This window comes from Lachnellula hyalina, assembly GCF_007821495.1.
Source record: "Lachnellula hyalina strain CBS 185.66 chromosome Unknown contig00113, whole genome shotgun sequence".
NCBI lineage: Eukaryota > Fungi > Ascomycota > Leotiomycetes > Helotiales > Lachnaceae > Lachnellula > Lachnellula hyalina.
The window spans coordinates 76634-99588 of record NW_022157227.1 but is presented as its reverse complement, the minus strand read 5'-3'; the positions used below and the strand labels follow the sequence as shown (position 1 = coordinate 99588).

General features: G+C 47.6%; 8 protein-coding genes across 8 annotated transcripts; 5 read left to right on the top strand and 3 right to left on the bottom strand.

The window, feature by feature from the left end:
• Nucleotides 1-38: 38 nt before the first annotated feature.
• On the top strand, nt 39-957 carry asd-4 (GATA type zinc finger protein; the record flags this gene model as incomplete). Its single annotated transcript, XM_031150808.1, has 2 exons — nt 39-236; nt 295-957. Coding segments are annotated over 2 exons (861 nt in total), but the record flags the coding sequence as incomplete, so codon positions are not given.
• Nucleotides 958-3072: 2115 nt separating this feature from the next.
• Nucleotides 3073-4520, top strand: AOR (NADPH-dependent alkenal/one oxidoreductase-like protein; the record flags this gene model as incomplete). Its single annotated transcript, XM_031150807.1, has 6 exons — nt 3073-3272; nt 3363-3478; nt 3561-3746; nt 3818-3949; nt 4012-4103; nt 4158-4520. The coding sequence occupies 6 exons, from the start codon at nt 3073-3075 to the stop codon at nt 4518-4520; spliced, it is 1089 nt and encodes a 362-aa protein (XP_031003686.1).
• A 291-nt stretch (nt 4521-4811) lies between these two features.
• Nucleotides 4812-6226, bottom strand: CDK7 (Cyclin-dependent kinase; the record flags this gene model as incomplete). The annotated part of the gene is made up of 3 exons (XM_031150806.1): nt 4812-5780; nt 5986-6085; nt 6159-6226. 3 exons carry the CDS (start codon nt 6224-6226, stop codon nt 4812-4814), a joined length of 1137 nt encoding a protein of 378 aa, XP_031003688.1.
• A 469-nt stretch (nt 6227-6695) lies between these two features.
• On the top strand, nt 6696-9603 carry LHYA1_G005861 (uncharacterized protein; the record flags this gene model as incomplete). The annotated part of the gene is made up of 6 exons (XM_031150805.1): nt 6696-6734; nt 6790-6882; nt 6936-7021; nt 7081-7757; nt 7875-8870; nt 8921-9603. The coding sequence occupies 6 exons, from the start codon at nt 6696-6698 to the stop codon at nt 9601-9603; spliced, it is 2574 nt and encodes an 857-aa protein (XP_031003685.1).
• Nucleotides 9604-10851: 1248 nt separating this feature from the next.
• bir1 lies at nt 10852-13732 on the top strand (the record flags this gene model as incomplete). The annotated part of the gene is made up of 4 exons (XM_031150804.1): nt 10852-11010; nt 11064-11357; nt 11409-11518; nt 11566-13732. The coding sequence occupies 4 exons, from the start codon at nt 10852-10854 to the stop codon at nt 13730-13732; spliced, it is 2730 nt and encodes a 909-aa protein (XP_031003687.1).
• A 455-nt stretch (nt 13733-14187) lies between these two features.
• Nucleotides 14188-16548, bottom strand: MAD1 (Spindle assembly checkpoint component MAD1; the record flags this gene model as incomplete). Its single annotated transcript, XM_031150803.1, has 3 exons — nt 14188-14513; nt 14549-16358; nt 16438-16548. 3 exons carry the CDS (start codon nt 16546-16548, stop codon nt 14188-14190), a joined length of 2247 nt encoding a protein of 748 aa, XP_031003701.1.
• Nucleotides 16549-18813: 2265 nt separating this feature from the next.
• On the top strand, nt 18814-19901 carry Cenpv_0 (Centromere protein V; the record flags this gene model as incomplete). The annotated part of the gene is made up of 5 exons (XM_031150802.1): nt 18814-19056; nt 19103-19177; nt 19227-19273; nt 19325-19523; nt 19599-19901. The coding sequence occupies 5 exons, from the start codon at nt 18814-18816 to the stop codon at nt 19899-19901; spliced, it is 867 nt and encodes a 288-aa protein (XP_031003700.1).
• Nucleotides 19902-20199: 298 nt separating this feature from the next.
• On the bottom strand, nt 20200-22297 carry LHYA1_G005857 (uncharacterized protein; the record flags this gene model as incomplete). Its single annotated transcript, XM_031150801.1, has 4 exons — nt 20200-20847; nt 20905-21053; nt 21100-22115; nt 22167-22297. The coding sequence occupies 4 exons, from the start codon at nt 22295-22297 to the stop codon at nt 20200-20202; spliced, it is 1944 nt and encodes a 647-aa protein (XP_031003699.1).
• Between the last annotated feature and the right edge of the window lie 658 nt (nt 22298-22955).

Genomic DNA, 22955 nt, shown 5'->3' with positions numbered 1-22955 from the left:
CCAGATGACTGGCTAACAATGATCGTGAAACCCAACAGCCCACCTGCCAGAATTGCACCACCTCAACCACGCCGCTCTGGCGGCGTGACGAAATTGGTTCTGTTTTGTGTAATGCCTGTGGCCTCTTCCTCAAACTGCACGGTCGTCCAAGGCCGATAAGCCTGAAGACAGATGTTATTAAGAGTCGCAACCGCGTCAAAAGTAGTTCTGGCGCAGGACAAGCTACGAAGAAGAAGGTCAGTCTCTATCCTGCCAATTTATCGCTTGCCAATTACTGACGCGCCGTGGTCGCAGCTCTTCGACAACAATGGGATATCTTTCGAACCCGCGCGATCGCAGGCTGGCACTCCTCCTGGCCATCGTCGCACGTCTCAAAAATCTGCGAATGGTCACTCTGATGGCTCGAACTCCCCTATCTCGAGAACTGCGACCCCATCGATGTATCCAAATCACCTCGGGACCTTCAGCGCCCACAACGGCCACAGCATCGAAGACCCCTACAACAATCATCAATCACCCTCCCTTCCTCCCATGCACATCCGCCAGCCATCACCAGGTCGCTCTGCTTCGCCATTAAATGGTGGACAACTTGAGCCGCCTCAGACACATGAGCAACTTATCGCGTCGAACGCCGCACTCAAGACTCGGGTTAGCGAGCTGGAGGTCATCAATGGGTTTTTCGAGGGTCGAGTCACTCAGCTGGAGCAAGATGAAGCGAATGCTAGGAGAGGCGAAGAGATGCGCCGCGAGGGTGAATTCGGCGCGTTGCAGCGACTCGAGGAGTCACAACGACGCGAGAATCAGCTCAAACGTCGTCTCGACGATGTAGAGCGCGAATTGAACGAACGAACTCGGGAGCTCAATGACCTACGCGAGGGAGGACCACCTGCAAAGAAGATGCGTGTCGCGGATATGGTTGGTGATAGCGAGTCGTCTACTCCTCAATCCGTTACCTAGCTGCAATTGGCCAGACCGGTCGAATTGGTATCGAAGCGTAGGCGGTGGCGGCGGCGGGATTCTCTTTGCACCTCTCTTATGATACCAATCTTAACGACCTTTCCTTGTTACCAACCTCATTTTGGACACCCTTTGCGTCTCGTTAAAGCCCTGCGAGCTTCGACAGACGCCTGTACCACCACCACCTCGTCACGTTACGTTGCATGTTCCATTTCCTCACGTAAAAACCGACTGGCGGCCATTACCCATTCATTAGCGGAATGGCAGGCGCCAGTAATGTCAGATTAATACTTTTCGCGTTCGTTCCTCTCCCTCTCTCAATGTGGGCCTGCACAAGCCCCTGAGCTAAAGTGGCTCGGTATTATACTCTTTGTATAACGGCAGGCCGACATGAGAAAGTTGGATTTGAAGCGATCGCAATGATGGGCTGGAGTGCGGAGTAGATAAGGACCGGATGGATGAAATATGTCTCGACTTTGACTTTTATGCGGACAGGGGCGTATTCAGAGTATTGAGCATACATCCGATTAAGAATAAAAGTTAACTTGAATTTTCTAACCATCTCCTGGCCTTTTCCACCTTGGTCTCGAGTCTGTCGCTTATACAGCTTTACTGCAAGTGCAATTGTCTTCGTATAACCGGCGTTCATCTCTTTTGATATCATTATGTGCACGCGTCAAATCCTCACGCCTGAGCCGGGAAAATGGGTTTCTTTTCCTCGGATTCTATTGCCAATCGGAGTTATTGAGCTTGATCCTAATAGCTCTCGGTAATAGTTTGATAAGACAGAGAGCTCTTTGCATTTCTAGATAAGATACTAGCAACTACCTACCGAAAGGGGCTTTTGTTGCAAGTCGCAATTTTAGATAAGGAAATAACTTGGCTAGATTGATTAAAAACTGTATTTTTGGAATTACTACCTCGATTAAGGTCGATTAAGGGAAGGATGCAATAGAGTAGACCCTACTCTTAATTAGATTCCAATTCCTCGTTTTAAACTTGCAGCATCTATATCGGTACATTGTTTCTTTTGGAAAGACTGATCATCCTTCTGCTTCCTCACACTACTTGGGCAAAAATGATAAATTTTACGATTACAATCGACTGCTCTTATCTAACATAGACAGGTATCTGCTCTGCGTACACTCACCTCCAACCGATATACTTTCCAGATCAATTGCACGATCGATTGTCACTATACGTCCACTCTGCTTCACGTCCTCCAGTTCCAACTTAACAAATTCCATCGAAGCCTCTCTCGGCATCGCAGGTCTTGCGCTGCACTATAGAGCCATCATCAGCGCTCCCTAACACTCCTTCCATTCTAGTGACGATTTGAGTTTCTAGGAAATACGTGCATTGAAGTATCTGTGTACATGTCTTCCTTTTCTTATTCGGCTTTATTGTGTATCTGATCTTCATTAAATCTTGAATGCAATTATTATGTTGCTTTTCGTGCTCTTTGGTGTTGATGTACTTGCTGGCGATGGGATAAGGTCGGCGTCGTTGGCTTGATAGAAGATATTATTGCAAGTCGCACTTTTAGATACGGATTATCTTGACTAAATTGATTAGAAGTATACTTATTTTGATTGGTACATTATAGATTGTTGCAAGTCAGACTTTATGATAGGACGCTTCCTTGAGCTTGAATAGGAAACAAGATATATCCTTAGTCTAGCATGCTATTTAAAATTCTAGTACAATTTCCCAATGGGGCGTGGAAAATGTTCAGTACATGAGCGGCGCTGGTGGAAGACATCGAGGTGGGTCACGTGACACTCACCATTTTGTGTGATTTGTTATTCAAGATCACGTGTCTGAGATATCTCTTTTGGCAGTTGATTAACACATTAAGCATCTCAGGCTAGGATCAACTTCTTGGAAGCAATTTATTTGTGATATATTATTTACATACTAGAATGGAAGAAGTATCTGAAGTTCATTGGCTGTAATATAGTAATATTCCGAATTTCCGTGTACGGCCTAACATTGACCCGGCATTGAATTCGAAACACATCCCATTCGCACCTACATTTAAGCCTGGCTTCTACTAAGATAGCTTCACACTTTTATCGAGACAATCAATTGCTCAGCGAGCGACCTTAGCCCAACATGGCTATCTCAATCCCAAAAACAATGCGCTCCCTCTGTATCCGCCGTTTCGGAACCCCTTCTAAATGGGAGATTGCAGATCTGCCCACGCCGAAGATCACAAGAGGTGACGAGGTCTTGGTGAAGGTTCATGCTGCGGCTATAAATCCGACTGATATTGGGGCTGCCAGGGGGAAATATTGGCCTGCTTTTAACGTGCCGTGAGTTCTCTTTATCTCATGCGAGTGAAGAACAAGGGGAGCTTGGAGGAATACATGGCATACTAATTGCAAAAAGCTGACCATAAGAAGTCTGCCGTACAAGATTGGTTATGATCTCGCTGGGACAGTTGTAGAGAGAGGGAGTGAGGTTACCAAGTTCAATGTTGGCGATGAGGTGTTTTGCTGCTTGCCGTTTAAGGATAGAGGTTTGCTCCCTTCACCCCTTGAAAAGCCCCCGCCTTCCCTTTTCTTCTCCCTTACCAAGAAAACAAACTAAAGTGAAATCAGGAAAGTACGGTACTGGTGCAGTTTCCGAATATGCGCTACTCGCAGAAACGCTTGTAGTTTCTAAACCTAGGAACCTGAACTTTATGGAGGCGGCTTCGATCCCGATGGTTGCTCTTACGGCGCTTCAAATGTTGGATAAAGTCCCTGGGGGCGTGCAAGGGAAAACGGTCTTTATTCCAGCGGGTCGTAAGTGCTTTTCCTTCTTCTCATGGCCCGAAACTTAAACAGAGAGCTGACTTTGTCGTGTTTCCGTAAAGTTAGTGGGGTGGGCTCGGCGGCTGTGCAAATGGCGAAAAATTCTTACGGCGCTGAGAAAGTCATCACCACTGTCTCGACGAGAAAAATTCCTATGATAGACGGGCTTATGAGTAAAGGAGTCGTTGATGAGTGTGAGTTATCCCAAAGGCCTTTAACGTCGGGAAAGTAAGGGAGCTAAAGAATGAGCAAATAGCAATTGATTACACGAAAGTTAATCCTGCCAAGATGATCCCAGACAACTCGATAGACGTTATGATCGACTCGATCGGCGCTACATTTTCTTCCGTAATTGGCCTTTCTGAACTCCTTCGTTCTTTTGCTGACACGGCATCCTTCTAGCTAGCTCTTCTGAAAAACGGTGGCATGATAGTAGCATGTGCCGGCCCTCCCTCATCAGGTCGCAATCTCAGAAACATCAGTACCGACGTCCCATTCCTCATCGAGAAAATCCTTGATTTCGTCAACGGTATCGTGAGATGGTGGGTTGGTAGGTACCAAGTCAAGTTTGATACTGTGTTGATGAAATCTAATGGGACAGAGTTGGAGAGGATCAAGACGTGGGTGGAAGAGGGGAAGCTTAGACCGGTGGTGGGTAAGGTTTTGAAGTTTGCGGATTTGGAAGGTATCAAGGAGGAGTGTGGGAGGATTATGAAGGGTAGGGGGGGTGTAGGGAAAGTAGTTATAGATATTATTGCGGACTAGTGGGCTCATCAGATGCACCAGACACGCAAGATACTATGTATAGTCATACTATAGTAACTTGGTACATTTATTTATATAGATAAAAGTGTCTTCAAACCATCGCAGTAATACAACCCATCATCTTCTGCCGCGCCATCTTTTTTAACATGCAAGGAACAGTGCCATCCTTCACAGGGCGAGAGGTGACTTTATTGCAGCACCGTAATTTGATATGGGGGGATAACCAATCTATTTGCCTTTTTCAAAAAAGTCATGTTGAAGAGCCTATGTTTTTAAGAGTCAGCAAATGCCTCAGAGTTTGATATGATGACGTGCCTGATTAAACGTCAACCTCTTTGAGCTCTCATAGCAAATTAATCCCCTGACTAGATCCTTGCCACTCTCGCATGCGGATGGCAGGAGCTCCTCCCACGAATGACCTGGAAATTCTTGATACCATTCAAATGGTGGCGTGGAAAAGTCCATAGCTTCCGGCCATGTCGCCTGCGTTGGAGTGCCAATTGTCTTGAAAATACTCAAGATGAGTCCAAGTTGATTGCCGTCCTCGGAAGTATCTCTAGATTCAAAGAGCGGCTTCGGAGGTCTACGCAGACACTCGGCGAGCATTGTCCCAGCTGCCCACATGTCGAGACTTGTGCCATACGACCTGTTACCGAACAGTGTTTCTGGGGCACGGTAGCAGGTTGTGCCCACTTCAAGAACTTTATGATCAGCTGGTTCATTGATGAGAGATAGTGTTGGATGCCAAGTTGTGCCAAAATCTGCGAGAAGTGTTGGGCCATTTGGAGATGCCAGTAGAAGATTCGATGGTTTGACATCGCGGTGGATGATGCCATTCTGGTGAAGATACGCGAGTGCTGAAAAGAGGTCATGGAAGCAGGAGTGAACAAGGTCTTCGGGTAGCGAGCCATTATTAATTACTTTCGCGAGGGTAAGAGGCATGAATGGAAATACTAAAACGAGTCTTCCTTCACTATCCTGAAAGGTCTCCACTAGCTCGATGATAGATGTATGCGAAATTTGGTTTAGGATCTTCACTTCTCGGATTGAGTTATGAGGTTCTACATTTCGAGTCTCTGTGATAACTTTCAATGCAACGGCGCTCGATCTGTACACTTCCGAAACAAGACCACTGGCGAGATGATGACAGTCTTGGTAGCGACCTATAGATATTCCAGGACCAGTGGGAGTAGGATATCCAGTTTCTGGAATCCGAGGGACTCCCTCAACTATTGCCTTGCACGCCGAGTCGTATTCATCCTAAGAAGTGTCAGCTGAATCTCCTTCGCTTTCTATGACCAGGCGAAAGCTTAACGTCGACAACGCCCCGCGCCCCCGCGGCCAAAGTACCGGAAAATCAACGAAGTAGTAGTTTCTCGAATAAGGTCAACTCACCAAGAGAGCAAGGAGAAGAAAACACATGAAGCGGGTATAGTCACGTGATAAAGGAGCGATGCAAACTCACTCTCGACTCAGAGCTGTTGTAGGCCTCTGTTTCTGCAGCAAAAGCAGCCTTTTGAGACGTTCCGAGTGCACTTAGCCCTCGGGCCTCAATGCTTGTCTTCCTGTATGGGTATAATTAGAAAAAGAACTCGATGTGCAAGGTTAGCTATGTAGCTATAACAAAGACTGACTCACAACCTCTCTATGTTATCATATCGATCCGCCGCCTTGAGATCTGACCTCCAAGTAGACGCAGAAACCATGGTCTATATTGTCAAGTCCATTCCTTCCCGAGAAGTCCGGCAATATCGTCAGTCCACTGCTAGGGAGCTCCCGAGTTAGGTATGGGGGACGACTCTTGAGCAGGGATGCGTAGTTCGTGTCGTGTTACCGTAACGATGCGAGAAGCAGCAGAATACGGTATTACTGTTCCAGAATTGGAAAGAATATGCGTGCATGGATACTTAAACTGTAGTACCGATATGTTGGCCGTTGTCATTATACCGCATGCAGATGGAAGTAAATATTTGCAGGGATGCTACTTTTAGGCCCAAATTGCGGGAGAAAGAGCCGCTATTTTCAACGCTGTATCGGCTGGCGTGGAGAAGCTCGGCGAAACGACTGCTGGTAACAACACTCACAACACCACCGTACTCGCATCTCTTCTGTATATTATTATGCGCAATCGTCTCGCGTGCCTTTGAGTGTTGAGAGCACACCCTACAGCCCAATATGGATGCTTTATCACGCCAGGAGTACCCTTCTATGCTGGTAAGCACCTCATCGCATTATTACAGTCACCACGGATGGACTAACAGTTGAGCAGGAGCGCCTCCAGCCAGCTGCAGCCGTTACGAAGTTTAATGAACGTGTCAAGAGGATTGGAAAGGTCAATACGGAGATAGCAGATTGGCTTCTGGTACGGAACAGACCCCGAGCATTTGCGACCGCATAATGTTTACATGCTAGTAGGAACGCCGGAAGGTCGAGGAAGCATATGTCGCGGGTCTTAAAAAGCTTGCCCGGAGGTCATTGCAAGAAGTAGGAGGGGAACTTGGGTAGGGCGTTGCAATTGAATCTTTCTCAAGCTTTAATAGATTGCTGACGTTGATCCAAGCATATTCGATTCACCATGGAAGAAGATCGTCGGGTCCACCGAGGAGATCGCAAGCTCCCATTACACCCTATTGCAACGGATCGAGAAGGATGTCGAGGAGCCATTGCGAGCATTCAGCACGACCAATCGAGAGATGCAGGCCATGTCTACTGTACAAGGGAACCTGTCCTCTATGGCTAAGGAACTACAAGATGCGCAAGAAAAGGCCGACAAGTTGAGCAAGAGAGGCGGCAAGGCGAGCGCGCAAAAGGTAGGACAAGCATCTTCGAAGCTCCAAACCGCCGAATCACAATGGGACTCCCAGGCGCCGTTCATATTCGAAAGTCTCCAAGCTCTGGATGAAACACGTCTAAACCACCTTCGAGATGTCCTTACTCAATTTGAAACCCACCAAGCCGACCAAGTTGAGCGTAACAGAATTACAGTAGAGCAGACTTTGAGCTCTTTACTAGAGATTGACACAGCCCAGGAAATAAGGAATTGGTCTTCACAGGCTGTTGCCGGAAAACCCATCACCGAGCGAAAAGCGAGGCAATTATCAACTACCGGAAGCACTGGTGTTCCTGCAACACCATCAATATCCAGCATGCCTCCTCCGCCAACACCACGGTCTACGCATACTACGCATACTTCTCATACAGATGATCGAAGTGAGCATTCAAACCGACCCCATAAAGGTATGTTCAACTGGAGTATTTCTTAAACTCATGTTCTTTATAGACGTCTTGTATCACCCGGCAAAATCACGCATACCTCATTGCTTGCGCTTGGGCTTTTGCTAATTGGGTTCTCAGAGAGCTTAAGAAGTCGAGTTGGTACAATGGTTGGGAGACGGCGCCAAAGCATACATGGAGGGTTTGGCCGAGCTCCTTCGCCCTCAAAGGGCGGTTTCGTACCATTCGGACGAGATTCTCCAAATCGAGAGGGACGTCCATCCCCTTCTCCGCGTGCTTCATCGAACAACTTACGCGACTCACCTTCTCATGATAATCGCCTATCATCACTGGCAGAATCACCACCACTCCGCCGTCCAGCTTCACCAACCAATGGTACGAATGGTTTCACACCAGAAACATCGCATATATCAAGCGCGATTCCAACGGCTAATGGTACATCATCATCGGCTTTAGCTGACTTATCTGATGTGCAACCTCCACCTGGACCACCCCCATCTCATCTGAATGAAGCCCAAAAAGATGCCGAGGGGTACACCGTACCAGGGATGATGAACGATCCGATTTCGCTAGCAGAGAGTGAAGCACATGACGGCAACGAGCCTCAATTTAAGCTTGATATCCGTGCAGACCCAATACCTGAACAAGATGCAGATGCTCAGGCTGCGCTCTCAAATGTTGCCAATACCCTAAGGTCTGCTAAGATGGTCCCTCCAGCTCGAAAAGTCGGCACTATCAGGGGACGAAGAGATGTTAGAAACACCATATTTGTTCCTTCTACGTCGAATTCGTTGGAACCAGGGGGGCATGAACCAATGCCCCCGTCACCCGGAATCCCCGCAGGTAGAGCTGCAGCTCTTGCGGCTTTGTCATCGAATGAGCATCATTCTGCACCGAGTGTTTCTGATTCAACATCGATCCGTTCAGGCCATTCACTTAATAACCACCCTGCCATTAGGCATGTGGAAATGCACCAACCGGGTCTGAACTCCTCGATAATTGAGACTATAAGTGCTTCATTTGAGAATGGAGTTGTGAAGACAACTAAGGTCAGCGGCGAGATCGCCTTGACTTATAATAAGAGCACCACGACCGAAGAATCTCCATTCCCTTCAGGTGGGCTATAAACACATTTGACTACCTCTACAAAACTAACGTAGCCACAGAAAATGAGACGGTTCGCATTAATAACTTCTCAAGTCTCGAAGTCATTGGACCAAACCGGACTTTCATCCACCCGGCCTCAAGCGACATTACCGACCAGTACACAATCGACTTAAACACGATTTCTTCAAGGTCCATACCGGCATTCACCTACCGTGTACACATAGACGACTCCAATCTAGCCAGTCAATGCCCCTTACTCCTTAAGCCAGCTTGGAAGCCCCAAGGTGACAAACTCAACCTACTCATTGAATACTCCATTAACCCTGCCTGCGGGGTTAGTTCACTAACCTTCACCAACCTCGTCCTCATGGCTATCTACACTGGCGCTCGTCCCACAGCTTGCCAGACCAAACCTACCGGCACGCATCTTAGTGCTAGATCCCTCGTCTATTGGCGTCTTGGCGACGTGACCTTAACCCACGAACCGCACAAAGTAATTTGTCGTTTAATAGGTGCCTCGGAACCCGGACATGTGGAGGCAAAATGGGAAGTTCATAGCGAAATTGGCGAAGGTGTAGGTAGTGGCATTTCGCTCTCGAGATTTGAGGCTGGGAAGGGGAAGGAGAGGGAGATGGACGTTGATGATCCGTTTGCGGATGAGGGCTTAGCTAGTCCGGTGGGAAATTGGATTGACGTTCCGCTGGCGAGGAGATTTGCGAGTGGGAAGTATGAGGCTAGGTAGTTGCTGTGATTGGGCGGGAGCGAGGGTAATGGGGGTCATGAGTAGTTTATTGCCATTGCAAATGTACAGATTGTAAAACGTCCTCCATTTCTGCTAGCTTGTTATGAAGTTTGTAGTTGTGGTTAGGTCGAGTCTGCGAGAAGTAATCGCTTCCTCACGTCTAGAAACCTAAGTTATTCATGAGAATGCAAAAATCTCTCATCGTGAAAAGTAGATTGGGCCATGGAGTGATTGGTGCACGAGACACGACATTCGGATAGGAAGACAATGACACCTAGCGGTCACTGAAATGTTGTATGAGATAGGAACATATGCGACTAGCTTGAGACACTTCATGTGTAGGAGAATGTGAGACTCTGTTCTATGGATCGGCTGATATCGACGGCTTTAATGGCTGGCTTGTTCAAGCAGGAGCTGCTTGGCTGTGGGATACATAGAGTTGTCAAATTGGTCTTAGGGGCATTCAGGCTTCGACATGACTGACAGAATTGAGTATCGGTCTTAGAAACTAAGATGAGTGTTTGTTGTCTGATCACGTCTCTTTATCACTTGACTACCTAGGCTAAGTATCTTAAGACCATCGAATTTCTTGATAAACTTTGCTAGGCTTGAGGCCATCTTATACTGAATTGCTAATAGCTCATCTTGTAGCTCACAAGATTTGGTTCCGAGAAATGGGAAATGAAAGTAGCACATCTGGAAGATTTCTTGCCTTCCGGTTCCATGATTTGGTAGATTTCAATGGTACTTTCCGAACCCACAGAGCTTAAATACAAATAAGAATCCCGGTAGAGTATCTAATTGCCACAATGCAGGTCCATTGAGATGCATCGGAATTTTTATATGTATATGTTGCTTGTATCGAGGAGTATTTGCCAGAAGATGTTAAAGATTGTCGTTGAGATTCTGATAGCTTACTAAGCGGACACGATGCCGCGCCGCCCCCACAAGCGCGTCAAGAGGCCGACTTTCTACCGAAAGTAAACAAACCAAGTTATCCCATTTGAGCCTCCATCACCACCTTCATATCGAATAATCAGCGCATCAACACGCCAATTCCAAGAACAACAAATACATCTCGACATTTGCAAATGGTCACTAAAAGCTGGACTATCACATAACTCTGATCCTCAGCGCATTTGAAAATCTCGAGCGCGCCCCGTACGCCAACAACAAATACCGAGATCGTGTTGCGAACGTCGTTCGCCGACATATAATCACTACAAATCTCTCTCGACAGAGGTCATCATGGGGGTTAGCGACATTGCTGATCAATATTTTGCATACGAGAACAGAGTCGCATCATTTCAAACGGCACAGCAACTGACGAAGCGGAGGACATCGAACGCGAGCGCGAAAGCACCAAAGTCCTTGAAATGGCCACACAAATTTCTTTCCCCTGAAGAGGTAAGCTATGAGTCGGAGTATGATGGCTCAATTCTCCACTGACACGCACAAAGCTTGCGAAAGCAGGGTTCTTCTACTATCCCCTCCAAAACAACCCCGATAACGTAGCCTGTTTCCTCTGCCACATGTCTCTCGATGCATGGGGGAAGCATGATGATCCTCTTGTGGAACATCTTAAACACTCTCCAGAATGTGGATGGGCAATTGTAGCGATGATCGAGAGACAGGACGGGGTACTGAGTGAGGAATCACCGGCGAGTAGGAGAATGATCGAGGCACGAAAAGCAACCTTCGCAGACAAATGGCCACATGAGAGCAAGAAGGGGTGGAAGTGTAAGACTAGACAGGTATGCGGCCCCATTGTCAATGATGGTAAGCATTTCTAACGCGACACTTAGATGGTGGACGCTGGTTGGAAATATACACCAACACCAGAAGATGATGATATGGCTACGTGCACATACTGCCAACTGGCCTTAGCTGGCTGGGAAAACTCAGATAAGCCTCTGTAAGTTCAGCAGCCAATTACATTCGAGACCTGCTAATTTTGGGAAGGGACGAACACTTTAGTCGCTCTTCAGAGTGCGCTTTCTTCACTCTCATCAACCAGGTAAAAAGTCCTGCCGTCAAACGAACCAAACCCAAACGAGCCTCCAAAATTTCGAGGCTCTCCACACAATCGCAATTTACCGTTGCGTCAGATGCACAGTCTGTGACAGATGTAGCAGCAGAAGAGGGAGATAGTATTTTAACAACTGCGACGAATGCGACTGCGACCCAGGGTGGCAAAAAAATGGGGAAAGCAAAGAAGGCTCCCGTAAAGGGCAAAAAGACTAGAACGAAGAAGACAGAGCCTGTTGAGGTTGAAGCAGCTCCAGAATCAGAGCCGGAAGATGCTGTTCCTGATGTCAAGGCCGACGCCGCCCCGAAACCAACCCGGGGAAGGAAGAGGAAGAGCGAGCAAGAGCATGATTCTACAATGTCAGCTTTGGAAGATGCACCACCTCCACCAAAGCGCCGGAATACCAGAACACAGCGAAGCATGGCAGTCGATGATTCAGTAATGAAAGACACTGAGAATGTGTCACAACAACAAGAAGTTCCACAGAAGGGTCGAAAGGGTCGGGCTACTAGGGGAAGCACGGCCATGGACGATTCAGTACTCAGCGTGGCTGAAAGTGTGTCACGGGAGCAGGAGGTTCCACAAAAGGGCAAAAGGGGCAGACCTTCACGTAAAGCTTCAACTGCGTCCGTCGCGCCTACAAGGGCCCCCATACCCAATGATGACGAAATAGATGCAGCTTTGGAAGCAGATCTTGAACGGATGAGTGATGAAGAAATTCCGATGCCTCCTAAGAAACCTACTCGAGCTAGCAAAACAGGCCATGCTATGTTCAATACCGAGCCAATGGAAATAGATGAAGCGGTTATTGATGCAGAGCTTGAAGCTATGGAGGTTGATTCGAAGCCTTTGCCGAAGGCTAAAGGGGCCAAGGTAAAACAGCCAAGAAAGGTCTCTGCCAAACAACAGGCCGCTGCAAAGAGAGCCGCTGAAGCTCAAGCCCAGGCTCAAGCGGAAGTTGAAGCTGCTGCGGCTGTGATTGAGGAGGAGGCAGAGAGGAGTGCCGAAGAAGAAGCAGCTGCTCAGCAAATTGCCGTAGAACTCGAGCAAAGCATGTCCATTCAGCATTCTTCACCCCTTCTACAACCAAAGAAGCAAAGAAGCGTTTCTCGCCAGCCTGCACGAAAGCCTGTTGGACGGGCTACTCGTGGATCCACTTTGTCTACCAACGACCAGGATACATCTATGACGAATAGCGTTCATGAATCTGCTGCTGGCCATGCAAATGACTCTGGCCATGAAACCGATGCTAGCACGGCTAGCCAGTCGACTGTTGTGAGAGGTGGTACTCGACGTGGTAGCACTATGAAGGGAAAGGGCAAGGGAGGGAAAAAGGGTGCTAAACACATCGAAGAGATTGTGCATCAACACGTGGAGCATTCTCTAGCAATTGAGACCGAAGAGGAGAATTTCTACACGCCTGCCCCCGAAGCGCCGCCCGTTATTGAAGAACCCGTTGAAGACGTTCCAAAGAAGGCAGCAAAGCCCCGAGGCCGCCCAAAGAAGTCACAAACACCAGTCCCTCAGGACAGTGTCCTAGAAATGGAAGACGTCCCAGAACCAATGCATCCAAAGACGAAGCAAGCGAAAGGCAAGGCACCTGCTGCGGTGCCTAGATCTCCTACACCTCCGGCACGGGAGATGACACCTTCAGAATCACCGCAATCCTCGGATGCAGAAAATCACCCACCTTCTTCAAAGCCCTCTGCGGCTACCAAGAAGACCGTTACGCCTCATTCTACAAAACGTATTCCCCTCGCAGAAACAAGCACACCCAGCATGTCACCATCAAAGCGAAACATCATCGCTGGACTACAAACGCTTCACCCATGGTCTTCTGCCGACTTAGATACAGTCTTCATGAAGTCGCCTTGCGGCGGGAACGTGGTTATGAATACAAAGGCTCTTTTCGGAGAGGAGATGAAGACCAGTGCCCTGGCAAGTCCGGAGAAAAAGATGAACGTAGAGGAGTGGATTCATTATAACGCTGAAAAGGCGGAAGAGAGGCTAAGAAATGAGTGTGAGCGTATGGTAAGCACCTTTGAGCAGCAAGGTACGAGAGCTATGCGCGCGCTGGAGGGGATTGAGTGTCTTGAATAATGAATTTATGGATGGGTTACGATTGTGTTACGTATTCTGGGACGATTTGGTTGGTTTCGCGGGTTTCTCAGTTTTGATGGCGTTTTTTGCTTAGGTCACGAATACATGCTTGTCTTTGAGGTAGCAATGGAATTGATGCTCATTCTAACGGATTAGAACAATATTTTGATAACGCGAAAACTCGTGGGTGACTTAATCCGAATTCTTCCAGGTATTATGAGACATTAAGCAATCCCACATCATACTTTACGACTTTTGAATATCAAAGTAGGGTAAACGTAGCAACTTGTGTGTTCGCTCAAGAGTGTGTCCATATTCTATATACACGCATGCCGGCAAATCCGCTCCATCTGCGCCTTGACGCCTTAACACCCACAAGCCATCATTACCGTTCTTATTTACAAGCAAGCAAGTGTCATATATGTGTTCCTTCTCAGCTCCCATACGTCGTCAACCTAGACGTCAATACTCAATGTCCCATCCTTGAACCTCTCCTCATAAAACTCCAACGTAAGCGCCGCGAGGAAACAAGGAATACTGCCCCTCTCCTTGACCCAAAACCTAATCTGGTTCTCGATCTTGACCGCAAACGCGCTATGCGGACCCCCGCTAATCTTCATAGTCCCCCGCTCGCCGTCAAATAAGATGCTGTTCTCCTCATCGCCTGTACTCTTGTAGAAATGGCTCGTGACTTTTGTTTTCCCGTCTCGCATAAACACCACATCCCAGCCCAGCAGCGAGATGACGAGGTTGCGGAACTCGAGGGACTTCTCACCCCAGACTTTCATCAGCCGGTTGTTGCGCTTCTTTTCAGACTCGAGCCGGTTCTCTGCGTCTTGGACGTCGCGCCGTGATGCTTCGAGTTGGGAGCTGGCACTGTGGTTACGGATTTCGAGCCCTGGAGCTGGGCGAGTAAGTCGGCGTTTTCTTGGCGGAGGCCGTTGAGTGTGGCCATTTTGATGGCTTCTACTTCTGCTGTTGGATTGGAGCGGAGGGAGAGGATGCGGGTTTTGCTTTGTTGGGATGCGGCTATGAGGCGTTCTTGGCTTACTGAGAGTTCTTTTTTGAGGACTTTGATGTTGGTTTGCAGGGTGGTGAGGTCTTCTTGCAGCTTACGGTTCTTGCGGGATAGTTGGCCGACGCGCTCGTTGTCTTCGGAGTCGTCGCGGGGACGCTTAGTTCCTGCGGTTTCTGCTTGAGCTGGCTTGTCTTGAGAGGCGAGCTCGCCGTGGAGGGTTTGGACTTCTTGTCGGTATTGCTCGACCATGTCCTCAAGTTCTGATATGCGTTTGAGCTTGGCTTCGTCCACGCTTTCAGGTTGGAAGGTGGTGTCTTCTGTGTCGTAAGTTTTGAGTTGAGCCCGAAGGAACTCAGCCTCTTTGATAGCCAGAGCTCGTTGTCTCTCGAGTCTAAGCTGGACTTTATTGCTGCCGGCTACAGCACCCGCAGTCTTAAGCTTCTCAATCTCCGCCGAGAGCTTAATCTTCTCGGCTTCCAGACCCTGAACAGATAGATCTCTCTCTGAAGATTCGGCTTCTAGAGCGCCAAGTCTCTCAACTAAAGAAGCAGTCTGCATCCTCTCTTCAACAAGAGCTCTAGCTAAGGCTTCTGGAGAATCGAACTCGAGTTGGCCATCCTCTCCTGCCTGGCTTTGAAGATACGCGGTCCAGGCAAGACGCTCGTCTTCTAATCTCTGACGTTGGATTCGCGCCTCACCAAGATCATTTTCTAGGGCTTCGAGAGACTCTAGCTTTCTCTGTAATGATCTCTTCTCTTCCTCAACGACTTCCACGCTCTTGTGAAGTCTTTTGAAATGTTTCAACTCCGCCGCTTGTTCCCTATTCGCAGCTTCAAGCTTCCTAATATGTGCAACTTGCTCGCTCAATTCTCTTTTAATTATGCCCAGAGTTTCTGCGTCGCCGGTTTGCGCCTTGAGCCTCAAAACTTCCGACTCCAAATCTCCATATGCCTTCTCCTTGTCCGACAGCTGTTGCTGGGCTTCTTGTAATAAGGCCTCCCGTTTGTCTGAATCTTCCTGTAATTCTTCCACTGAATGTTGTAGAGCCGCATTGCGAGTTTCTAGTTCGGCAGCTCTTCTCTCGACCCCACGGACACTTTCTTCCCTCTCCGATTTGATATCTTCGACCGCTTCCTCCAGTATTCGCTTGTTCTCGTCGATCTCACGTAGTCTTCGCTCCAAAGCAGCCTTCTCGTTGCTAGCTGTGTCCGTAACCTCCGTCAGTTGCTTTGACAATGCGTCATACTGTCGCTGGGCTTTCGATTTCTCAGATTCCGCCGCTTGCATCTTCTTGAAATCATCTTCAGCCTTCCGCCTTGTGTCTCGAAGTTCGCTTTCATGTCGGAGTTTCGCAAGCTCTTCCTCTTGTTTGTGATTATCGATGGTGTATTTCAGAGTCTTGACTTCGGCTTTCAGCTCGTCCAGCTCGCGACGGTGCTTTTCCCGCTCTTGATCAGCATCGAAACCTGACTGGTCCCGAAGGACTTCGACGGAGGGTTTGCGTATAGACTGTCGAAAGCCGGCGTCTCGCGATGGGGGGCGAGCAATTGTCTCGCCAGTGATGAAATCGTACGATGGTTGCGAGTTTGATGGGCGTCCTAATCCAATCTATATATACATATCAGCTAGGGCCCAAAATAGTAGAGAAATTGGCAAGATATTGAGGGTTTGGGAATCAGAAACATACTCTAGACTGCACTCGCGGAATACTGCTTCCTATGCTCGTTCTATGCCCTGCCGTGATCGAGGAGCGCCGCCTCGACGCGTCCGTGGCTTGCTGCGGGGTATGCGACCTCATATTGCTCGATGATATGCGCACTACGCGCTCTGGTGAAGGGACGTTGATGTTGTCGCAAGAAAGAAATCCATTGAGGTTGAAGTTGACATCACGTGGGGATGACAACAATTTCTTTGTTGGCACGGAAGCGAGCCATTGTATCTTCCGCTTGCAATTTTCTACAACTCTACTTCATCCCCTCTCAAAAGAACCTGGATATCCAAATAGGTAAAGCCCCAATTTTATTCTAGCCTTTGCCTTACTAAATCTTAGTATCGCGGGATTTGATGTGTTTACTCCTTTACATGAACAGAGTAGACACCGATTCAACCTCTTTCCTATCCCAATCTTGAGACTGTCCTTTGATTTTTGCTCTTCAAGTTAGTAATTGCCACTATCGTGTCCTTGTGAGGGGGCATAGTGTTTCGTCGGAATCGATTGCTCTTGTCAAATTTTGGAACTGGTCGCATGGAAGTTCGGTATATCAAAGTTATGCTTAGCTGCACTCCTGATATGTCTACATAGAAACATGCAGAACTAATCCTTCTTTAAAAAGCGAGCAGTTTCACTGTTGCACTTATCACTTCTTATTTTTGAAAAAATCCCGTTTTCCGTCCATACTCTGTATCATATTCAACGCCCTTTAAAATCCCCCAAAAATGGTTTTGTGCCCTCGGGCTGCACATGTAAAGGGTCTTGGACAGTGTTCTCGAGACGCCATCTCCAGCTAAGAGCACGACCGAAATTTCACGACGCTCACTACAAAATTCCCTCACAGTACTCGATTTCCAGTTCTCGACTGAAAGTCCATGTCAACTCATGGCATTCTTGACAGTCATTATCGCAAGACCAACCACAGCCATCGTGACTGGACAAACCTACCTGACCTATTTCTCCCACATCCCACCGATTAAACAAAGATTCATTCAGGATCTTCGTTGGTTGCAGATTTCAGCTTCCACTGCCGCAGTGGTGGAACGTTTGCTGTATCTCGTTTCCGTGCAAATTCTTTTGCTCTTGCCGGACAATCTTGCCTCTCGCATTGATATGGCCGTTCGTTATTGTATTTAGTAAGTCTGTAGCGCTCCAGTTCAGTTTTGTTAGAAAAAGGTCCTAGTGCACCAGGACATCCTTCCTGCATGCATTCGAACAGCCTGACGCAGTGTACACTTCTCATATGCACATCCAATGATTTGTGTTCCTCCTTCCTACCTTCGGGTGTTAAGAAACCCTCAAAGGCACAGAGTTTTGGAATCGAGTGGCATTGGCCTATACACAACGTCCCGCCACGGTTCCCAAGGTGCAGACAATCATCATCAGCTCCTCGTAGATTCATAAGCCCCCTCATTGACAACCTTGAGTTGAACTGCCCACTACTAGGACTTCAACGCCCCCTCTATAGACCTGGGAAAGTGCTAGAGATAATTACTAAACCATTCGACGTGTTTTGTTGAGGTGAGCCGACGAGGGCACCGGAAATGAAACCGCCTGCTCCAACTACACCGCGCTTGCTCCGATCACTTGAACAAGCTAGCAATTTCTTGTCATCACTTGATGCCGAACAGAAGATGCTATTGCTCGCAATATCGTGCTTCCATTTACCCACAATGTAGAGATTGCGAATCGAGGTGGTTTTATAGAGACACGTGATGAATGTCCGTACAATCGCCCGGGATTTGGACAGGTTGGTGCACGTTCAGGTTCCCCCAGTTTGCAATATGTTCCGTAACACTCGCGATTCATCCCCGCATACTGCATGCTAACGTTCTAACTTGACTTCTAAATGATATTGTATATGAGCATGCATCTATTGTCTTGTAAAAGCGTCAATTGCCAACCCTCATTGGTCGATGTCTGTTCTAGAAGCAGCAGACAGGCGGTAACCACAAACGGAAGGCTGTTTTACGCCCTACATGTCTTCCCAAAGTACTATAACGGTTAGATTAGCCGAGCGAAGGAGGGTCGAAGCATTATTGTACTAGGATGGGACTATGCTTGGTAAGATCAGATAAGTTAGTGCAGTGTAACGCCTCAATCTATCAGACTATAGGTCCAAGTCGGACCATTGGAAGGCCGACACTGTACTAGTGTTCTTTTTCCACAGGTAGCATATTCGTGCATGCTTTCTTCAACAATATTCTTCATTCTTTGTCTTAGTTTGATTGAACCTGAAGAAATAGCCAGTTCTGCTTTTCCATCAATTGATTGAGTATCTTCCGAACCAGAAAGTTTGCACATATCCCACTCTTCAATTCTCATTTCAACATCCAGATCTAGTACACATAAATGGCAGAATCAACTCTAGTTGAATCATCAGAGCTGAAGATCTACCATGGCAACTGCCACTGTGGCGCTATCAAGTTCACGGTAAAGACCCCAGAAATCCCTACAGTCGCGGAATGCAACTGCAGTATTTGCTTCAAGAAGGGCTACAAGCACTTATTTCCCGGACCCGAAGCCTTTACTTTCATCAGAGGTGAAGAGCTATTGAAGGATTATGAATTTGCTGGGAAAACTATGCTTCATCGTGTATGTTCTATTCAAAAGGAGGGAGTGACTGGGCTGATGAAAGCAGTTCTGCCCAACTTGCGGCACGCCAGTCATGGGAAAGAGACGCAGCGCACCTCCTGGAAGTGACATATCGATCAATGTAAGTCTCATGCGGCAGCTTCCAGATATGTCAATTTACATATCAACAGGCAAGAACATTTAACGATCTCGACATCTGGTCCCTCCCCACCAAAACGTAAGAAGCCCCCATCCACGCCTCCTAACTCGCTTAACCTCACTATTACAGTTTCGACGGCAAATCCCTTGAGCCTAAATACAAACCAGCACCCTTCAACGGCCCCGAACCCACAGCCGAAATCGAGGACAGCAAGATATATACCGGTGGCTGCCACTGCGGTAACGTGACCATGGCGCTCAAGACCAAAGACCCCATCAGCGGCGGCCATGAAGATATAGGGGAATGCAACTGCAGTATTTGCATGCGCGTACGTTCCCTTTACCACCTATCCTCCCCAACCCCCTACTTCTACAATATGAGTAAATATACTCACGCATTACAGAACGGCACAATACTCACCTACCCCCAAATTCTCCAAGTCTCCATTTCCACGCAAGATCCTAGCCAAGTCAAAGCATATATTTTCGGCCGCAGTTTCCAGGAACATACGTTTTGTGGAATTTGTGGTGTTAGTTTGTATCTGAAGCGGATTTTGGGGAGTAATATGGGTGCGAAAAATAGGTTGGAGTGGGAGAAGGGGTTGCCGGTTAATTTGAGGTGTTTTGATGGGCTGGAGTGGGATGAGGTGAAGGTTAAGAAGGGTGAGTGGAAGAGTCTTGGAGGGGAGTATGTTGTTCCTGCTTAAGAGGCTGTGGGGGAAACTAGACAATTGTAGTGGGTGTATGGCGGTAGGTACATATGGGGAGTTGCCGTAAAAGGGGTGATGTTGGCATCGCATGCTTCGAAATGAACTAATCAGTATAAATCTTACATTAGGGAACATATTTTGAACAACACAGGTTTTATCTCATTTAAAGTTTAGAGGCAAGGTTGTGGAACTTATCGTAAAGCTCAACGAATAAGTTACAAGCTCCGCTAGGGACTACGAAATACTACTTAATGCTCAAAAACCAGCCTAAGGAATCCTGTGAATAAACAGCACCTCACCAGGGTGGTTTTGACACGTGGGTCTGTGATCTGGATGCCTCTGAATGGAGAGTTCCTAGGTCGGAAACCTCTGGTTCGGATGTTTCGGTCTCAGATATCGCTGGCTCGGGGTGTGACGTTCCCTCCATATTGACTCCCACTTCGTCCCAGGAGCGGTTACTTGGCGGCTCTAGGGTTGTGGTAGGATTACTCTGAACAGCTCGAATATTTTTAGCATCATTGCCATACTTAGCGGTTCTCCTTGCTTCTCGTTTGACTTCTCTAGCAGTCTCCTTATCGGTTTTCTTTTGTTTTCTTGCTTGTTCTTGTTCCATTCTGGTTGTCTTCTTTGCTTCCTCGTCTTCGACATCTCTTGTCACAGGAAGCAAGCTCACCCATCCCCTAGTTAGCATCCAAGCCCAAAGCACGCAAGTCATTAATACTGTAACGAAGTTGGCTAGTAACGATCCACCAACGGCAATGCCGTGATAAGTCCACGCGTTGTCTTCTGACATGGTGATTTTTGAGCAAACTATGGCCCAAGGAAGCATCCAGAGTATGTTTGCGACCAGGCTTTGTGCGAAGAAGAAGCGGGGAGAAGTTGCGATGAGGATTGCAGCAAGCTGGGAAGATATACCGTAGAAAATGTAGCACCAGTCCATTGTCTATTGTTAATCATCAATTAGTAAAATTGGACCGGGCTTGGGATAGGAAGGACTTACTCTCCACATGTTCTGCACTATCTCTGCCACGGAGTGAGACTCGGAAAGGTAGAACGCATAATCTTTTGCGGCCCAGAAGAAGAGGAAGAAAAGGAAAATTTCAACTGCAAAGCCAGTGCTGCACGATGCCCAAGCGGCATTGATAACATCTGTGCAGAGTTAGTGAGATCAAACGAGTCGGGGAAAGAGACGCACAAAATATGTCCTTCAATTCGGCCTCAGGTTTGTTGGGTGGCTTTTCAATTGGGGTAGTCTTGCCCTCCCCAAGACCAGCCTCAGCCTCAGTCTGACTTTTTAAGGACTTGCTCCTCCACACTCCCCAAGCATGACCGATGAATGTTAACGTCGACGCTTCTAGTGCTTGCAAAGGAACCATCAACAGCCCCCCTCGCATAGTGTTGAAGACCCCCCACGCTATTGCGTAGTCCTTACCTATCCTGATGATACTGTGCACCAGCCAGAGGTAAAGCGAATTTCGAACCATTGATTCTCCGAAAGTCCAGATACCATGTCTTACCAGAAGTATCAATGCTGCAAGACAGGGTCGAGCTTGTGATAATGCGTCATCTTGTTCTTTCAATGGAAATTTCATTCTGCGCACAATCCACCTGAAATACCCCAATCCACACGCTGCAGATACCAAGTTACATGTCATTCGGACGAGTGCGTGGTTGGTGACAGAAGTGTGGTCTCCTGCCCGAGCCCTTGAAATAATGATCGCGTCCAATATTCCAGTGATGATGAATTTAATCAGGTTGAGTAAAAAAGGGACATCTGGGCGATCAAGAGCACGAGTTGAGTTGGAGACGGCAGTCTCCATTGCAGAAGACAATGCCGCAACAGACGATATCCGCACATAAGTGACCGCAGTCTTTCTATCTGCGTTTTTGACGAAGGTATCAGCTAGTTGATTAGCCATAACAATTAAGACTAGACAGAGAAGTGAGCCGAAAAAGACCTGGACTAAAATGAGAGTATAGCTCAAACTGATCCGCGATTGAATAGTCCGAGTCTTATTGTCACCGATGAGGCTCCACGCGGCCCTGGGGAGACCGTCGTTGAGAACACTGGCTAGCGCGATGATATAAACGTAGACATCGGTTATGACAACTTCTGAGGGATTGATTGCGGCGACCCATGACTTGCTAATAGTCTCGTAAAGAGCTGGGAGGAGAAATGCTCCAAAGTTGAAGATTAATGCGCCCGAGTATCTAGGATATCTTGAGTGAGCTTAGAATCGCCTTGGGGGGATCAAGTCCTACCTATTTCTGTCACACCACCAGAGTGCTGCTTTGAAATGTTGCCATGTGCTTTGGGGCTCCTTGCCTTGGAACTCCTGGCCTTCCTCCACATCAGGATCCTGAAAGAGATACCGATTAACTGTGTAGGTCATTGTGTATCTAGTTGTCGAATAAGATGGTACCTTGTACCTAATGAAATCCAAGTTTTCCTACTGGAATAGAGCTTTATATTCAAGACAGGGTCTGCAACCAGAGCAGCAAAAACGAATAGTACAAACAAAACGTGGCAATTCAATTGACTCTATCTTGATATTGATACATTCATCTTCTTTGGAACTAAGTTTGTTTGCTCTTCAGTGGAATGACATGGACACAAAATGATTCGACTCTCTGTAGCTCTGGCCTGACTGCAACGACAAAAGGTTGGATATCAGAATAAACTTTCGACATGGTAAACCAACTGTTGTCATTCATTTCCGCACTTAATCCTGGTTGCCTTTACGACCATTAATCCGGCACAGATTTGGACAGCATTCTCAGTACATGTAGAGATTGATTGCCCGTTAACTCATACGGCGTCCAAGCATGCATCTTACGACGATCAACACTGAAAGCTTTCAACGCTGGATTGGAATAGGAAGGCAGCTAAGATGGAAACATGCTCGGCGGATGAGTCTAATAGCAATTTTCCCTTCACTCATTTCGTACCTGCAGTAGCGATGGTTTGTCGTGGTTTTTTGACTCATGAAGTTAGGCGCTGACTGCGAGTTGCAACAAATTTAGCCGCAAATGCGGGTGCGGGGTTGTTTG